The sequence below is a fragment of the Vicugna pacos genome, chromosome 9, assembly GCF_048564905.1.
Source record: "Vicugna pacos chromosome 9, VicPac4, whole genome shotgun sequence".
In the NCBI taxonomy this organism is placed as follows: domain Eukaryota; kingdom Metazoa; phylum Chordata; class Mammalia; order Artiodactyla; family Camelidae; genus Vicugna; species Vicugna pacos.
This window is the reverse complement of record NC_132995.1, coordinates 2668014-2682125: the sequence shown is the minus strand read 5'-3', so window position 1 is coordinate 2682125 and position 14112 is coordinate 2668014. Positions and strand designations below refer to the sequence as shown.

Sequence of the window (14112 nt, the reverse complement as noted above, 5' to 3'; positions counted from 1 at the left end):
GCCTGACAGCCTCTGCTGCCTGCCCTTTGGACCCCATCACCCTCTGCCATCATTGGCCTTGCTTCCCACCAATGCCTGACAGTGGTGGCTCTCAGATTCCCCTGTGACTGGGCAGAAATTTTCTTGGAAGTTCATTACAGTTCAACACCCATCCTGCTCACACCCCTTACCATCCCTCTGTCGTTTCTCAGGTGACAGACCCACCCTAACCTATCCTCCATAAGTACTGCCCCCAATAAATAAATAAAGTGAATTTTGCAGGTCTAATTTGCCTCTCTGTCTGCTTCTCAGTGGGCCCAAAACAAACAGAGAAGCCTGGGCTGAGGGAGGCCTGGATTGAGGGGGTGGGTCTGGCCTTGAGATCCTTACCCCCACTCCTGTCCCTCCTGGGTGAGGGGGTAGCATGAAGCTGGGCTCCTAGGTCCCGGAGGGTTTGGGTGGCCCTTCGCCCAACCCCTGCCCCAGCACCGTCCCTCCCCAGACAGACATCAGTGCTGTGAGGCAGAGCTGTTTATCCAGAGGATAGAGGGAGGGCAGGTAGGCATCCGGCCAGAAGATGTTGGGGACAGCTGCACACCTCAGCCAGTCGGGCCCTGACAGGTGGGGCCATGTGTTCACCTGCAGGAGGGAGGGTGGGGTTAGTGGTGGATGCTTGTAGCCAGGCATCCCAGGGCTACCACCCAGGGGGAAGGAGCCCTTTTCTCCCACTTCAGCCCCTCACGATTGACTCCTACATTTGCCTATCTGCTCCTTCATTCCTCCACACCCTGATTTGCTGCAGCCAGTGTAGCTTTAAATCACTGGAATCCAGTGGTACAGGTGGGGAAGGAGAGCAGGGAGAGGCAGAGAGAGGGAGAGACTCATATACAACAAAGAGAGAGGGACAGACAGAAATATATCAAGGGAAAGACAGAGGCACAAAGATAAAAAAGACTTGGCAGACAGAGAAGCCTGGAGTCCTGTGTTTGGACAGGCATCTTTTTCTTTTAGGAGTGGCCCACAGGCCAGTTGGCTTGGCCAGTTTCTGGCAGGTAGTTCCATCCAGCTGTGTTAGACTTTTGGACAAGGTAAAGGGTTTTCAGGGGTAATTTTAATCACAGGTGGTTCTTTCTGCATGGTATGGCAAATTTTGTGTTAGCTCATGCTTCATCTATGCATACATTTGTTCATCATAGACTGTTGCCTCGTCTGAACCACAGAGCCTAACAAATGACTGGAGTTACTATTTTCTGAAGTCTCACAAAGAAGGGTATACAGCTAGATTCATTCTGGATGCATAGGAGGGAAGTTAATTCATCACCTACAGAGAACGGCTTTGGATATTAGTTCTATGTGTGGAACTCCCATTTGAGAAAATGATTCCGTCACTCATCCATCCATTGTTCTACTTATCCGTCCAACCACCAGCCAACCCATCTGTCCTCTCATCTATCTGCCTACCCATAGGCCCAAACATCCACCCATTCACCCATCTGCCATCCATCATCCACCCCACCATATCCATTCACCCATGCATTCATCAACCAATTCATCTATCCATGTGTCACTCATCTGTCCATCAATCCAACCACATCCAGCCATCCACCACCTATTTATCCATCAACAATTCATCCGTTTATCCCTCTATCCACCCACCCAATCCATCCACCCACCTTAGCATTCCCCAGCAAAGTTCACTCTTTGCTGGGGAATGCTAAGAACAAAGACACCAGAGACCCAGGTCTTACCCTTAAGGGGCTCCCTGTTGTGTGGGAGAGACAGTATCAGCACCCAGATAAAATACACGGTGACAGAAGCAGTAACAGAGGTAACTCAGACAATGTGAAGACCCAGAGAAAGGCCCTGAGATACAGTTGGATCTTAAAAGACACATGGGAAGTTTTCCACGTGGAGTACAGACAACAAGGGCATTCCTGGTGTAGGTGAAGGCACGGACGGAGGCCAGCTGGCATGAGCAGCCTGGCCATCCGTGGACTGAGGGATGCTGTAGTAACTGCAGAGAAGGCAGGAGATGGGGGCACTGAAATGTGGGGGCACACATAGTAAGTGGCTTGGAGTCGGCCAAAAGGCAAGAGGGAGCCACAGCAGGTCTCTGACAGAGGAGTACACTTTGGAGAGTACAAGAGGTAACTCCCCTTGGGCAAGACATGGCACCTGTTGGGGCCTCAGTGTCGTCCCCGGGACGGGGATAGTCACAGTAGTGACCTCAGAGACTCAATGAGAGGATTAAATGGGAAATGGGACCTGGTGCACCTGGGGACTGGCGCACAGTAACACATGTCCAAGTGTTAGAGGAGCTAATGGTGACTCTCCAGCCCTCATTTGTGGGGGCAGCGTCTTATTTGTCTCTCCCAAGTCTGCACCTTTGTCTGCGTCTCTGGGTCTTTCATCCTCTGGCTCTCTGCTCTTCTCCTTTCCAGTCTTGCCCTCCACCGTTGTCCCTCTGCCTCTCTCCACCTTTCCCTCTCTCCTCGATGTCTCTCCATGTGCCCCCTCTGTCCTTCCCCCTCTCCCACTCTCTCTCCAGTTCTTTCTCTGTCTCTCCCTCTCTTCTGGCCTCCGTTTCCCCTCCGCCTCGCCTCGCCTCCCCGCCCCTCACCTCGGGCTCACTCGGCGCCAGCACCCGCCGCCCCAGGCCCGGCCTCGAGCGTGGCGAGCTGCAGGCGCACGCGGCGGGAGCCGGCGGAGGGCGGCGGGGGCGTGCGGGCGGCGCGGCGCGCTCCCCGGGAGCCAGGCGCGCCGCGCCGGCCGGCGGAGGAGGAAGCCGGCGCCGACCAGCGGCGGGAGAGCTTTCGCGCCAGGCGGGCGAGAGCCGAGGGCCGCAGGCCGTAGTCGCGCTCCAGCTCCTGGCGCGAGATCTCGATGTTGCCGGTGTACCAGAGGATCCAGCCCAGCAGGCTCAGGAAGACGAGCAGCGCGCCCGAGTAGATGAGCAGGTCGCCGAAGTCGCGGCCGCGCACCTGCAGCTGCGCGAACACGCCGGTCAGCAGCGCCGCCATGCCCGCCACGTCCAGCGCCACGGCCAGAAGCAGCGCCACCCGGCAGCGGCCCAGGCCGGACGCCGGCACGGGCGCGCCCGCCGGCGGGGACGGTGCGCCGGGCGGGGGCCCCTGCGAGGCGCACACCGCCGGCGCCGCCGCCATGGCCCTGCTCCGCGGCCGCGGCTGGCTCCGACCGAGAACGTTCCGCGTTCCGGGTGCGGCCCGGGGCGGGGTCAGGGGACTGCGCCAGGTGTGCCCGACGCCCGCCTGGTCACCTGAGCTGAGCTGGGTGCGGCGGGCGCGGCCCGGGGGCGCCCTGGCCGTGTTTTCTAGGCAAGATCTGGCCTTCAGAAGCCTATGCTGAAGGCAGATGGGCGCACAGATTAGGGTGGCCCAGGACCCCTGCATCCCAAGGAGCACGAAGCACTGCGTGGTCAAAATTCAGGGTGCTTTAATGGAGACAGCGTAAGGCTCTGCGGGAGCCCCGGCCATGTTTCTGTTCATTGCCGCCTCCAGGCGCTTCCTATGCACCAGAGCCTACGGTGGGGACAGGTGCGGTCATAAACAAGGAGCAGACAAGGCCCCAGACTCCAAGGAGCCCCAGGAGGCAGAGAATCAGCAGTCGGAGTGCCCTAGGGGAGGAAACGGCTCTGCGGAGCTGACCTTTCTCTCACTCATTGCTTACCTCCTGGGGGCTTCCTGTATGTCCAAGGGACAAAGGCGGATCGGACTCAAAGGAACTCTGCCGCCACCATCAGATTCAAGGCACTCTAGAGGCGGCAGCAGGGCAAACCCCAACATTGCTGTTTCTCGGTAGGCTCCTCCTGTGGCCTCTGGACTGTTAGGATTCTTCATCGGCGAAGTCCAGGCGCACAGAGATGGCCCAGTCAAGGCCCCTGCCCTCAATGAGCTCCCAGACATAATCACAAGTTGAGGCTCACTAATGGAGGTGACATGAAAGATTATCATTCCTTTTGTTCACTTGGAGTCTCGCCCAGCCCTGTGATGGTGAGGCTGAGGATAGTTCAGCATGGTTCCTGCCCATTAAAGATGGCCCAAAATTGGGGGGAGGGGGTAGCTCAGGTGGTATAGTGCATGCTTAGCATGCATGAGGACCTGGGTTCAATCCCTAGAACCTCCTCTAAGAATAAATAAACCTAATTACCACCCCCCCAAAGGAAAGAGGAAACAAAAAGATGGCCTGAAATTAACTTCTATAAAGTGTAACGGGTGTGCCATAGGGCGGACTGGTGCGGGGAGGGATAATGGGGCTGGAGGTCGCGGGGCACAAGGAAGCGGCTGGGCGAACAGGTATGGAACCCCTCAAGAATCCGAGAGCTTTCCCAGGCAAATCTCTTTTCCTCCAAATACAACTCGCCCTTAGAGGAAATCCATGCTCCCCTGGGGTGGCCATCAGCGAGAAGGTTCGGTCCAACTTTTCTCTAGACTCTAAATAGTTGAGTTTATTTTAAGAGCACCCTGGGGAGGGCGAATTGAAAGTGGGGGGTCCCGGGGTAAGCCGAAGCGTTCCGAACGTGGCTGAAGGGAGACCGAGTGTTTCCGAACAGATCCGAAGCAGGCATGGGCCAATAAGGGGAAGGCTGCCACCACTTTGAAGAGTGATTCCGGACGGTTCCGAAAATGCCCGAATGAGCCCGCCGCTTTCGTCCGGAATAGCTGAGGGCCTACGAAGACTGGAGGCCCCCGAAGACTCTGTAGCTAGGTTTAAATAGTTCACGCTCTCACACATTCATTCACAAAAAAAAATGTTTATTGAACCCTCATCTTGTGTCAAGCACTGGGTGGTAATATTGGAGAAAGGCCGTTGAAGGGATAGAGCTGGACCCACTCGGAAATCCAGTCATGGAGTTCCGAAAACACACGAAGAGCCCTCGGAATGGTGCCCCTCCGGGTCGAGAACACGCCCTCGGGTCCCTAGCCGAAGAATTCCGAAGGTTCCCGAACGTTTTACGACTGGCTGGCGGAAATAACCGAATGTTGCCGAGCTGCCTCGCCGGCGGGCGGAAGCAGGCGGGGAAAGGCGACGGCACGCGCGTGCCCGGAGAGGAAGCGGAAATGCGTGTCTATATTAAAAGCATCGCCCCGCCCCCGCCGTGCCTCTTTCCGTCTCCGGCCGCGGAGGAGTGAGGAGGTTAGTCGCGGCCCTTCGTCTGTCCGCGTGGCTGCGTCTCGTACCGGCCGCCGGGCGTCTGTGTACCTGCCTGGCCTTTCTCGCTGCGCCTCTTGCCTTCTTGGCTATCCTCCTGCCCCGCCGCCTTAGGTCGTTGTGGCTTCTCACCTTCTGGTCCGCCGTAGTTAGTCTCGGCCGCCTAAGTTCAACCCCGCGACCCTAGGCCGCGCAGCCCCACCTGGCATATTCCTCACGGTGCCCCCAGACACACGCTTCCTCTGTTGTCTGGCGTCGGCCTGCTTCTCCTTTGACATTTTCCCGTGCCCATTTCTCCGCAGCTGCCGCCATGTCCGCGCATCTGCAATGGATGGTCGTGCGGAACTGCTCTAGCTTCTTGATCAAGAGGAACAAGCAGACGTACAGCACCGTAAGTGGGGCCCCGACGCCTGGGTCTGAGGGAGGCGCCTTTAAGATCTCTGGGCCTCCTGCCACTTCACGATCCCGATGCGTCCTCCTTCCCAGGAACCCAATAACCTGAAGGCCCGCAACTCCTTCCGCTACAATGGACTGATTCACCGCAAGACAGTGGGCGTGGAGCCAGCGGCCGACGGCAAAGGTGTCGTGGTGGTGATGAAGCGGAGATCCGGTGAGCATTTGCCCTGGCTTGGCCCGGGCAGCACGGCGCCATCTGGGGCAGGGAGTTGTGGTTGTTCAGTGTCGGGCAGCGGGAGTGATTCTGCTGTCGAATCAAAGATTCCTGGGGTCAGGACGTTTGCCTGGGGAGCTGGCTAGGGCGCTTAATCTTTCATCATCTAGAAAGTGAAGAAATTAATGGTACCTGAACTGCCCTAGGTGCTTATTAGGATTAAATTACAGGGTCGCACGAATCAGTGATGTTTTCAGGTTCCATCCTTCAAGCAGCTCCGGTATCTGTCTCAACACAGGTGGGAAGATTGAAGCAAGTAGCTGGTGTACCTTGCCCTAGGTCCCACATGAAGGAAGTGACAGCTGGGGTCTGAAGCAGTATTTTGACCCCCATTCTGGCTGTGAGAACTCAGAAGGGGTGTTCAGCACCCCACCTCCGTAAACTGAGCTCAGGCACAGACAGGTCAAGGGGAGGCAGGAGTCTCTCTTGGTTTAACAGTTGAATCACGATATTCCACCTGCAGCTCCTTTTTCCTTAAACAGACAGTGGGTTTTTAAGAGCTAGGAGTGAGTTTTTCCCAGTCCCTGACTAGGGCAGATTTGTTTGGGTTCTGAGCCCAGTGTCAGACAGCAGTGGCCACACTTGCTGCTTTATCTCACGGAGAAAGGAGTTAGTCTCGCTTGTCAGGAACACACAGCCCCAGGAGCAAACACTTCCCACACTCCTGAGAACCCTGTTCTGGTGTGCTGGGCCCTGAAAATTTAGTTTTTCCCTTGGTTGGTGGATGCCCAACCTTTGCTGGGCTGTCAGGAACAGGTCAGACCTGAGGAGGTAACATGGCCTCTCTTCTGGGGTCAGTGAGGGCCAGCGTCAAACCTCAGGTATAGTAAGGGGTCCTTGGCTTCTTGGGGGAACACAGGACTCCAGCTGAGACCCTATCAGCTCTGGCACAAAAAAACGGGGTGTTTCCCTTTTTCTCCTGAGTAGTGCCTCAGGACTCTTCATACCCTGGCCCTCTCAGGGCTCCACATCACCTCAGCATGGGGGCCAAGCATCATAGCTCAGTGTATTAGACACTCGTTGCAGAGGGGTGGTTTGGAGGCTGCGGAAGGGAGAGGAGCCGGAGCTTCAGTCTGAGGAGCACTCATACCTGGCTTGCATGGTGCCCAATGCCTGTCTCACCCATGCTCTCCCTGGGTTCAGACAGCTGCTCTGTGCATCTAACCTTGAACAGGACAGTCCTGATCCTCTACTTCCATCACTGTCCAGTGAGATGAGTGCTGCGTCTCAGGGACACGGGGAAGGAGATACCTTTATGGTGCCCTGTGGTGCTGTTCCCTGCAAATGTCATATAAGTTGCTGCTTAGATATGGAGCTGCCTGCCCAGGCTCACACAGCCCACACTAAGGTTCTCTGGGTGAGATTGTGCTCTCACATCGGGGGTGAGCACTAAAAGTCCAGACTCCAGATCTGACTAATCCTTGGGGCTTCTTCCAATCTCCCATCAGGCCAGCGAAAGCCAGCCACTTCCTATGTTCGGACCACCATCAACAAAAACGCTCGGGCCACCCTCAGCAGCATCCGTCACATGATCCGAAAGAACAAGTACCGCCCAGATCTGCGCATGGTGAGTGGGGGCCCTGAGCCCCTGGCGCGTGGGGGAGTGACTACGCTGGGGAAGCCTTGCCAGTATGGTGAGGGAGGGCCCTCTGCTGAATGGAGCTGGGCCTGTGCTCTGGAGAAGGGGGCATCTCCCACCTGGGAGGCATGCGGGGGTGACAGGGACAGCTCTTGGGGTGGGTGAACTGAGCCCACCTCGTCCCCCAGGCCGCCATCCGCAGAGCCAGCGCCATCCTGCGCAGCCAGAAGCCTGTGATGGTGAAGAGGAAGCGGACCCGCCCCACCAAGAGCTCCTGAGCAGCCCCTTCCCAGAGCAATAAAGATGTCAGCCAACTTTTCTCAACCTCCTTGCCTTCCTCGCGGCCGCAGGGCTCTGACCCAGGCCACGTCTCCAGAACTAGAGTGTCAGCTTGTCCCCAGGGATCTCACCCATCCCCTGGCACCACACAGGTTGTCACAGTGCCTTGGATCTGGAGGGACCAGGTCCAGGTGGAGGAGCGGAGCCCCAGCTTTTGTTTGTGTCCTGGATCCAGTGTTCCTGCCAGTCTCAGGGCTGGTGATTGGCGTAGATTAATATTGAATATGTCGGAGGAATCATCATAACCCCACACCCTGCTAATGCATGACAAAGCTTCAAGAGAGACCTTAAGTGGAAGTTTTTGATCTTTAAACATTTAATCTAAATCTCCTAGGGGTGGGCATCCAGACCCAGGCTCAGCCCATCTCCCACCTAGGGGTAGGGGTAGGGTTAGGGTTAGGTTTGTATGGTTTTGTGGCCTAGTTATCGCAGCAGTGTTGGCGCTATGGTCTGTGAAGGTGGAAGCGTTTACCAGCTGTGTCTTCACTGTCCCAGACCCCAGCTGTAGGCAGTTTTTTTCTACTGGGATGGCCTGAAAACTCCAATAAGGACTAGGGAGAGGAGCAGGCATTTTCCAGCCTGAAGGGCGCAGGCTGGTTCTCCCCGCCCTGGTTCTGGGGCAGCTCACAACCTCAGGAGAGGGGGCCCTGCAGGAGTGAAGTAAGGGGGAGTTTTGCACTTGGTAAGGGGCAAACAGCCTTCAAGGCCCCCATTCTGTGGCTTATGCTTCTGGGCCCAGAGTGCCCATCTCCACCTGCCTGGAAAAGGAGCAGCCCTTGGGTGCCACTGAAGTTGCACTGTATGCCTAGGAGGAAGGTGGCAGCCCCAGGCTTCCTGCTTGCAGCCAGATCATTAAAAACAGCTTGTTCTTGCGGAAGAACCAGGCTGGCCAACTCTTTCCACCTGCTGCACTGAGTGTGAGCGCCCCATCCCGCTGGCCTGTCCCTCACCTGCTCACTGGTCTCAGCAGGTGACCAACCTCCCCACTGCTTCCAGCCCCACCTCCCCTCCTCTGATTCCACTCTGTAGCGTGGCCTCCAGCTCCGCACACCCCTGGGTGCCTCTTGTTCCTTGCATAGCTGTCTGCTGGGAGGTCTAAAGTAGATTCTCTGACCCTTTGCCTGCTCCCTTTGTGGAGTTACAGCTGCGATAGGGACACACGGGCACTGCCACCGGACACCTGCCTGGGTCCTTCCACCAGCTCAGTTGCTAGCTGTGTGGCCTTGGGCAAGTAACCAGACCTCTGCATCTTGTCACAATTAAGTGGGTTAAGCGTAGAGAGAACATCCTGCATGTGGTATGCGGTGATGAGCTATTGGTGTAGTGTAAGTGCCGTGAGAAGCCAGACTGCATCTCTGTGTGTTCAGATGGACCTGTGGCACATGTGTGTGTGTACGTGTATATACATGGATTCATGTAACAGTTGTGGAGTGACCGTTTCTCATCCAAGTACCCCAGGAAGCAGATGTCATCCCCACCAGGTGTAGAGACTGAGGCTCACATGGGTAAAGGTCACCCCCATCACTGCTGATGTGTTTCCTGTGCACCTACTATGTGCCAGCCTCTATGCCAGGGGCCAAGGATCCAGCATCGGGGCGGGGTTCGTCCGGCCCCTGCCACCGTTCCCTGCTCAGTGGGCATGAACCTAATCCCTCCCTGCCAAGCTCTCTGCCCGTCTGGGCCGTCACAGCAGTCTACAGTTGCACCACAGGGGTCTGTTCTGGAGCTAAGCCTGGCGACAACACCTGCTCAAAGTCCTGCATGGTTCCCACAAGGGAAAGGCAGCCCCTGGCCCTGGCTGGCGGGGCCCACCTCCACTTTCCACTCAGATAGCTGCCCCTTGTTCCTCCACTGTTTGCACTTGCTGTTCCTCTGCCCGCAAGGTGCTTCCCTGAAGTGAGGCAGGGCCTCGTGCTGTTGTCAGATGTCAAAATGAGACAATGAGGTCTCCTGACCACACAAAGTCCTCCCCGACCCGGCTTCGTTTTTCTCCATAGCACTGATGTCCATCGAGTAAGTGCTGGTGAGCTGGGACTTACCCCTGCGCCCCAGCATACCGGATGCTCAGTACGTGAGGCTCACACAGCCCTGAGCATTTTCTCATCCACGTGGGAGCTGGTGGCCGGAGGGTGTCCCTTCCCTGGTCTGCCCGGAACCCTGCTCTTCAGGCCCTCAGCCCACATGGACCCCCAAGATAAGTATTTGAATCCGCCCTCTGTGGCCTCAGTTTCCTCATCCATAATGTCCTTGCTCAGCCAGTAGGCCTCTGTCCTTGTGGGTGGCCAGCCCGTGGCGGGTGGCTGGGCTGGGGAGGCCATACCAGGGGTCTGGATAGCGATGTGGAACCAGGAGGTGGCCGGGGAGAGGGAGCAGTTCCCTCCTGTTGGAGTCCCCAGTGCTGCAGGAACTCGAGGCCCCAATGTCCCATCTGCCCCTAGGGAAGGAGAGCCTGGTGTAAGGGGTGTTTCGTATGGACCATCTATTCTAACTTTTCTTCTTACAACTGATGTGTTTTGGCATGGAAATTGGGAAAACAGAGATAAACAGGAAAAGTTAGAATGAGATTTTTTTAAACTCATGCAATACTCAGACACATCATAAAGATGCTGAACACAGACGACAGGGAAAATCTGGGAAGCAGCAAGAGGAAAAGGGACTCCAATAAGAGTTACTGCTGACTTCTTAGCATAAACAGTAGGGCCAGGAGGCAGTGGGGTGACAGGCACGTGTTGGGAGTCCCCCACCACCCACAACATCCCCCTCTGGGCTAGTAGCCAGGCTGTTTGAGAGATGCCCCCCGCACACACACAGCACCCTCTCTGGGCTAGTGGCCAGGGTGCCTCAATTCCAATTCCAGTACTGCCAGTTCCTAGCTGTGGGCATGTGGGTGTGTCACTAGTCTCCTCGTGACTCAGTTTTCCTATACGTGAAACAGGGTTGTTACAAATGCCTGATTCCTCAGGGCTCCGCAAAGCAGGGATCTTGGTTTGGTTTGCTGCAGTGTCTCCAGTGCTAGCCCAGGTAATGTTTGCAGAGTGCATGTAGGGCACGCCCTTGGCAGCTGCCCCACGCAAGGTCACTCAGAGCATTGGGGACTCCAGGAGACTCAGGGCTGAGACGTGCTCTGTTCATGGGCGGGGCTGGCCTTGATTATATTTCCTTCTGCACACATACATCAGGGCTCCATTACTCCTTGGCTGTGCCACCTTGGGCAAACTCCTCAACCTCTGTGCCTGTGGTATGTGCGTATCAATAGATGCTACTTCCCAAGGCTGTTGAGAAGATTAAATGTGCAAAAAGCTCATGATAGGGCCAGCCAGGACAAGCCCACAAAGCCTCCTTGCATGAATGAATGGTCTCTTATCACAAACATCTCCCCACGTCTGTAACTATGTCTGCACACAGAGCAATGTCTGATTTTCAGAGCACGTTGAGGATAAATCAGCACGCGCTAATGCCCATGGCTCTCCGTCTGCATGAGTTCTGTGAATATCCTGTGTCCTCTTCTGCATTCCCCCTCCAGGCTGTTCCTGCCCTGTCCAGGAATTTTAAAAATCTCCCTTTGTTTCTCTTGTAGTCATTTGCTGGAATAAAATCTGTTCTTTAAAGTCTTTCATTATGAAAATAACATGTGCATGTTGTTTGGAGACAGGCAAGGAGCCCAGGATCCCAGGCCCGGATCCGACCAGTCTACTGTTTCTTTTTTTTTTTGGTGGTGGAGGGGAGGAGGTAATTAGGTTTGTTTGTTTGTTTGTTTGTTTGTTTGTTTATTTATTTAATTTATTTTAACGGAGGTTCTGGGGATGGAACCCAGGACCTCGTGCCCGCTAAGAGCACGCACTCTACTTCTGAGCTGTACCCTTCCCCCAACCACTGTGTTTCTTGTGTTTTGTTTTGAAAACTGTTTACAATTATCCACTTGTGGGCTTCGAGTGCCCCAGGCCTCCTGAGTTCACTCTTACCTAGTACGTTCACCCTCTGGCCCTTGGTGGTGCTCTCTTACAGATAAAACCAGCATTTTAATTTAATTTTTTTTATTGAACTATAGTGGATTTACTATGTGCTGATCTTTGGTATATAGCAAAGTGATTCAGTTATACGTATATTTCCATTACAGGCCATTACAAGGTGCTAAATACAGTTCCCTGTGCTGCAGCAGGACCTTGTTGATCTATTTTATGAACAGCAGTCAGTAGCTGCAAATCCCAAACTCCCAATTTATCCCTCCCACCCTTTTTCCCCCAGGTAACCATAAGTCTGTTTTGTATGTCTGTGAGTCTGTTTCTGTTTTGTAGATAAGTTCATTTGTGTAATTTTTTTAGATTTCACATATAAGTGGTATCATATGGTGTTTTTCTTTCCCTTTTTAGCTTACTTCAATTAGTATGATAATCTCCAGGTACACCCATGCTGCTGCAAATGGCATAATTTCATTCTTTTTTATGGCTGAGTAGTATTCCATTGTATATTTACACCACATCTTCTTTATCCAGTCATCTGTTGGCAGCATATTTACTTTAGCATCTTCACTTAGTATTTATGGAGGAGATGCAGCAATGGGGGACACTCTACTGTCTTCATGACTTTTTCTGTAAATCCAAAGCTGTTGTAAAAACTGAAGTCTATTAGAATTACACTAACGTAGTGTTCACCTCTCAGAATTTTGAGAAAAATCCAAAACTTCGGTAAAAAGCAAAGTGCTAGTGAGGCGTGGCAAGTGTACACTGATGGTGTAAATTGGAACACACCCACGGGAACCATTTGGCAATTGTGCAAAATTACAAATGAATGTGCCCTCTGGCACAGTGATGTCACTTATAAAGATCCACTCCACAGATCTGTTCCTTGTGTGCCTCAGGGGCTGCACACAAAGGTCATTCCTTCCAGTGTTGCAGGTCAGTTGGGCCAGGCTTTGTGACAAACATCAGGGCACGTCTATGCGGTGGCATGCATGGCAGCTAAGGGCAGGGAGGGACTGTGTGCCATAGGACAGACGGCCAAGAGTGCTGTTAAGTTCGAAAGCCAAGATGCACAGGTCACCGTTAGTTATACCCAAATAAAACAACGGATGTAAAAGAACAGATGTTCAAATGTGCTTATCTTGGCATAGAATTTCCTCAGAAAAATACCTAAGAACCTACTGACATTGGTTGTCCCTGATTAAAGGAACTGAGTGCTGGGGAGATGGGAATAAGGGAGCCATTTCATTGAAGAAAACTTTGTTATCTTTAAATTAAAAAAAACCCTGAATCTTTGCTTTTTGAATGGGTAATATTTCACATGGTATTCCAAGCTCTCCTTTCTTGAGCTGGTATCTGCAGGTGCTAATGTAACCTTGCAGAAGCATTTGATGCATAAGCAAGTAGGCATCCCATTTTAAACAAAATTTAAAAAATTAAACAGAAATGGGAGCGTATCTTGCATATTGCCTTTTTTCCACTTAGTATATTCTGGAGATTGGTCCCCATCTGTACATACTCATGTTCTTAAAATTCGGTGTGATAGCAGACACACAGAAAAGAGACGTGTAGAACGTATTTTTATACTTCCATCCTGGACCCCTTGCTGGCTAGAGAGAACCAGTAGCCCGAGCTTTATGGAAACAATCTCTTGCTTTTACAGCTTTACGGCCTCAGTAGGTATGTCTAGCAGCACAACTTGGTTTTGACTGTTTTTTGTGCTAAGGTCTCTTGTGACTTGTTGGGCTGACGGGGAGATACTCTGTGAGGCTGCAGGTAGAGGTGGTTCATGACTGGTGTGGTACAGTGTCGCTCCTTGAATGTGCAAGGACGTTTGGACTGTCTGCATTTGGGACAGGTGTGCTTGCTACCTGTGGTACATGTGCGAGAATGCTGAGTAATGAGATGGTCATGCTTTGGGCCTCACTGCCCGGTCTCCTTGTGCCTTTTACCGCTTCCCGTTCCTGCCAGGATCGTACCCTGGTCCTGGAGAGGCCTCACAGCTCTGTAGCCCGGGCCACACTCGGTATTGGACGTTATCACTGTGGCAAGTTTCGTGGGAGCGCAGTGCTATCAACTACAGGTTTCACTGCCTTTCCCCGCCCCGGGTACTAATAACGAGGGGGCTCTCTGAGTGTGCTGAGTAGTCACTGGGAAGGGACTTTTGTGAAGTGTTTGTGCAAGTGCTTTGGGCAACCTTTGTGTTTTCTTTCATTTGTAGGAGCTCTTTAGATATTGTTTGGATTTGTCCTTTCCAGTTGTATGTCTTGCAGCTGTCTTCTGTCCCTCACTGACTTGTCTTGCATTCTACTTTAAACAGAAGTTCTTGATTAAAAAATTGCTGGGGGGGTAATTAGTTTTTTGAGGGGGAGTACTGGGGATTGAACCCAGGACCTCGTGCATGTTAGGTATGCACT

At 53.6% G+C, this 14112-nt stretch overlaps 2 protein-coding genes across 3 annotated transcripts; one reads left to right on the top strand and one right to left on the bottom strand.

The window, feature by feature from the left end:
• Window positions 1–495: 495 nt before the first annotated feature.
• TMEM238 (transmembrane protein 238) lies at window positions 496–3224 on the bottom strand. The gene is made up of 2 exons (XM_072966521.1): window positions 2600–3224; window positions 496–618 (listed from the first exon to the last, which is right to left on the bottom strand). Exon 1 carries the CDS (start codon window positions 3141–3143, stop codon window positions 2607–2609), a length of 537 nt encoding a protein of 178 aa, XP_072822622.1. The 5' UTR covers window positions 3144–3224; the 3' UTR covers window positions 496–618; window positions 2600–2606.
• A 1800-nt stretch (window positions 3225–5024) lies between these two features.
• Window positions 5025–7716, top strand: RPL28 (ribosomal protein L28). 2 transcript variants are annotated; one of them, XM_006216272.4, is made up of 5 exons: window positions 5025–5133; window positions 5451–5539; window positions 5635–5758; window positions 7267–7385; window positions 7586–7716. In XM_006216272.4, the coding sequence occupies exons 2-5, from the start codon at window positions 5459–5461 to the stop codon at window positions 7673–7675; spliced, it is 414 nt and encodes a 137-aa protein (XP_006216334.1). In that variant the 5' UTR covers window positions 5025–5133; window positions 5451–5458; the 3' UTR covers window positions 7676–7716. The 2 variants fall into 2 exon arrangements, with proteins under 2 accessions (XP_006216334.1, XP_072822625.1); XM_072966524.1 differs by lacking the exon at window positions 5025–5133 and adding an exon at window positions 5190–5262.
• The last annotated feature ends 6396 nt before the right edge of the window (window positions 7717–14112 follow it).

Excerpts from the sequence above, each read along its gene's own strand:
- TMEM238 (XM_072966521.1), bottom strand. The coding sequence starts at position 3,143 with ATGGCGGCGGCGCCGGCGGTGTGCGCCTCGCAGGGGCCCCCGCCCGGC.
- RPL28 (XM_006216272.4), top strand. The coding sequence starts at position 5,459 with ATGTCCGCGCATCTGCAATGGATGGTCGTGCGGAACTGCTCTAGCTTC. Across the intron at positions 5,759-7,266 it reads GGTGATGAAGCGGAGATCCG|GCCAGCGAAAGCCAGCCACT; the intron begins GTGAGCATTTGC and ends ATCTCCCATCAG. Across the intron at positions 7,386-7,585 it reads ACCGCCCAGATCTGCGCATG|GCCGCCATCCGCAGAGCCAG; the intron begins GTGAGTGGGGGC and ends CTCGTCCCCCAG.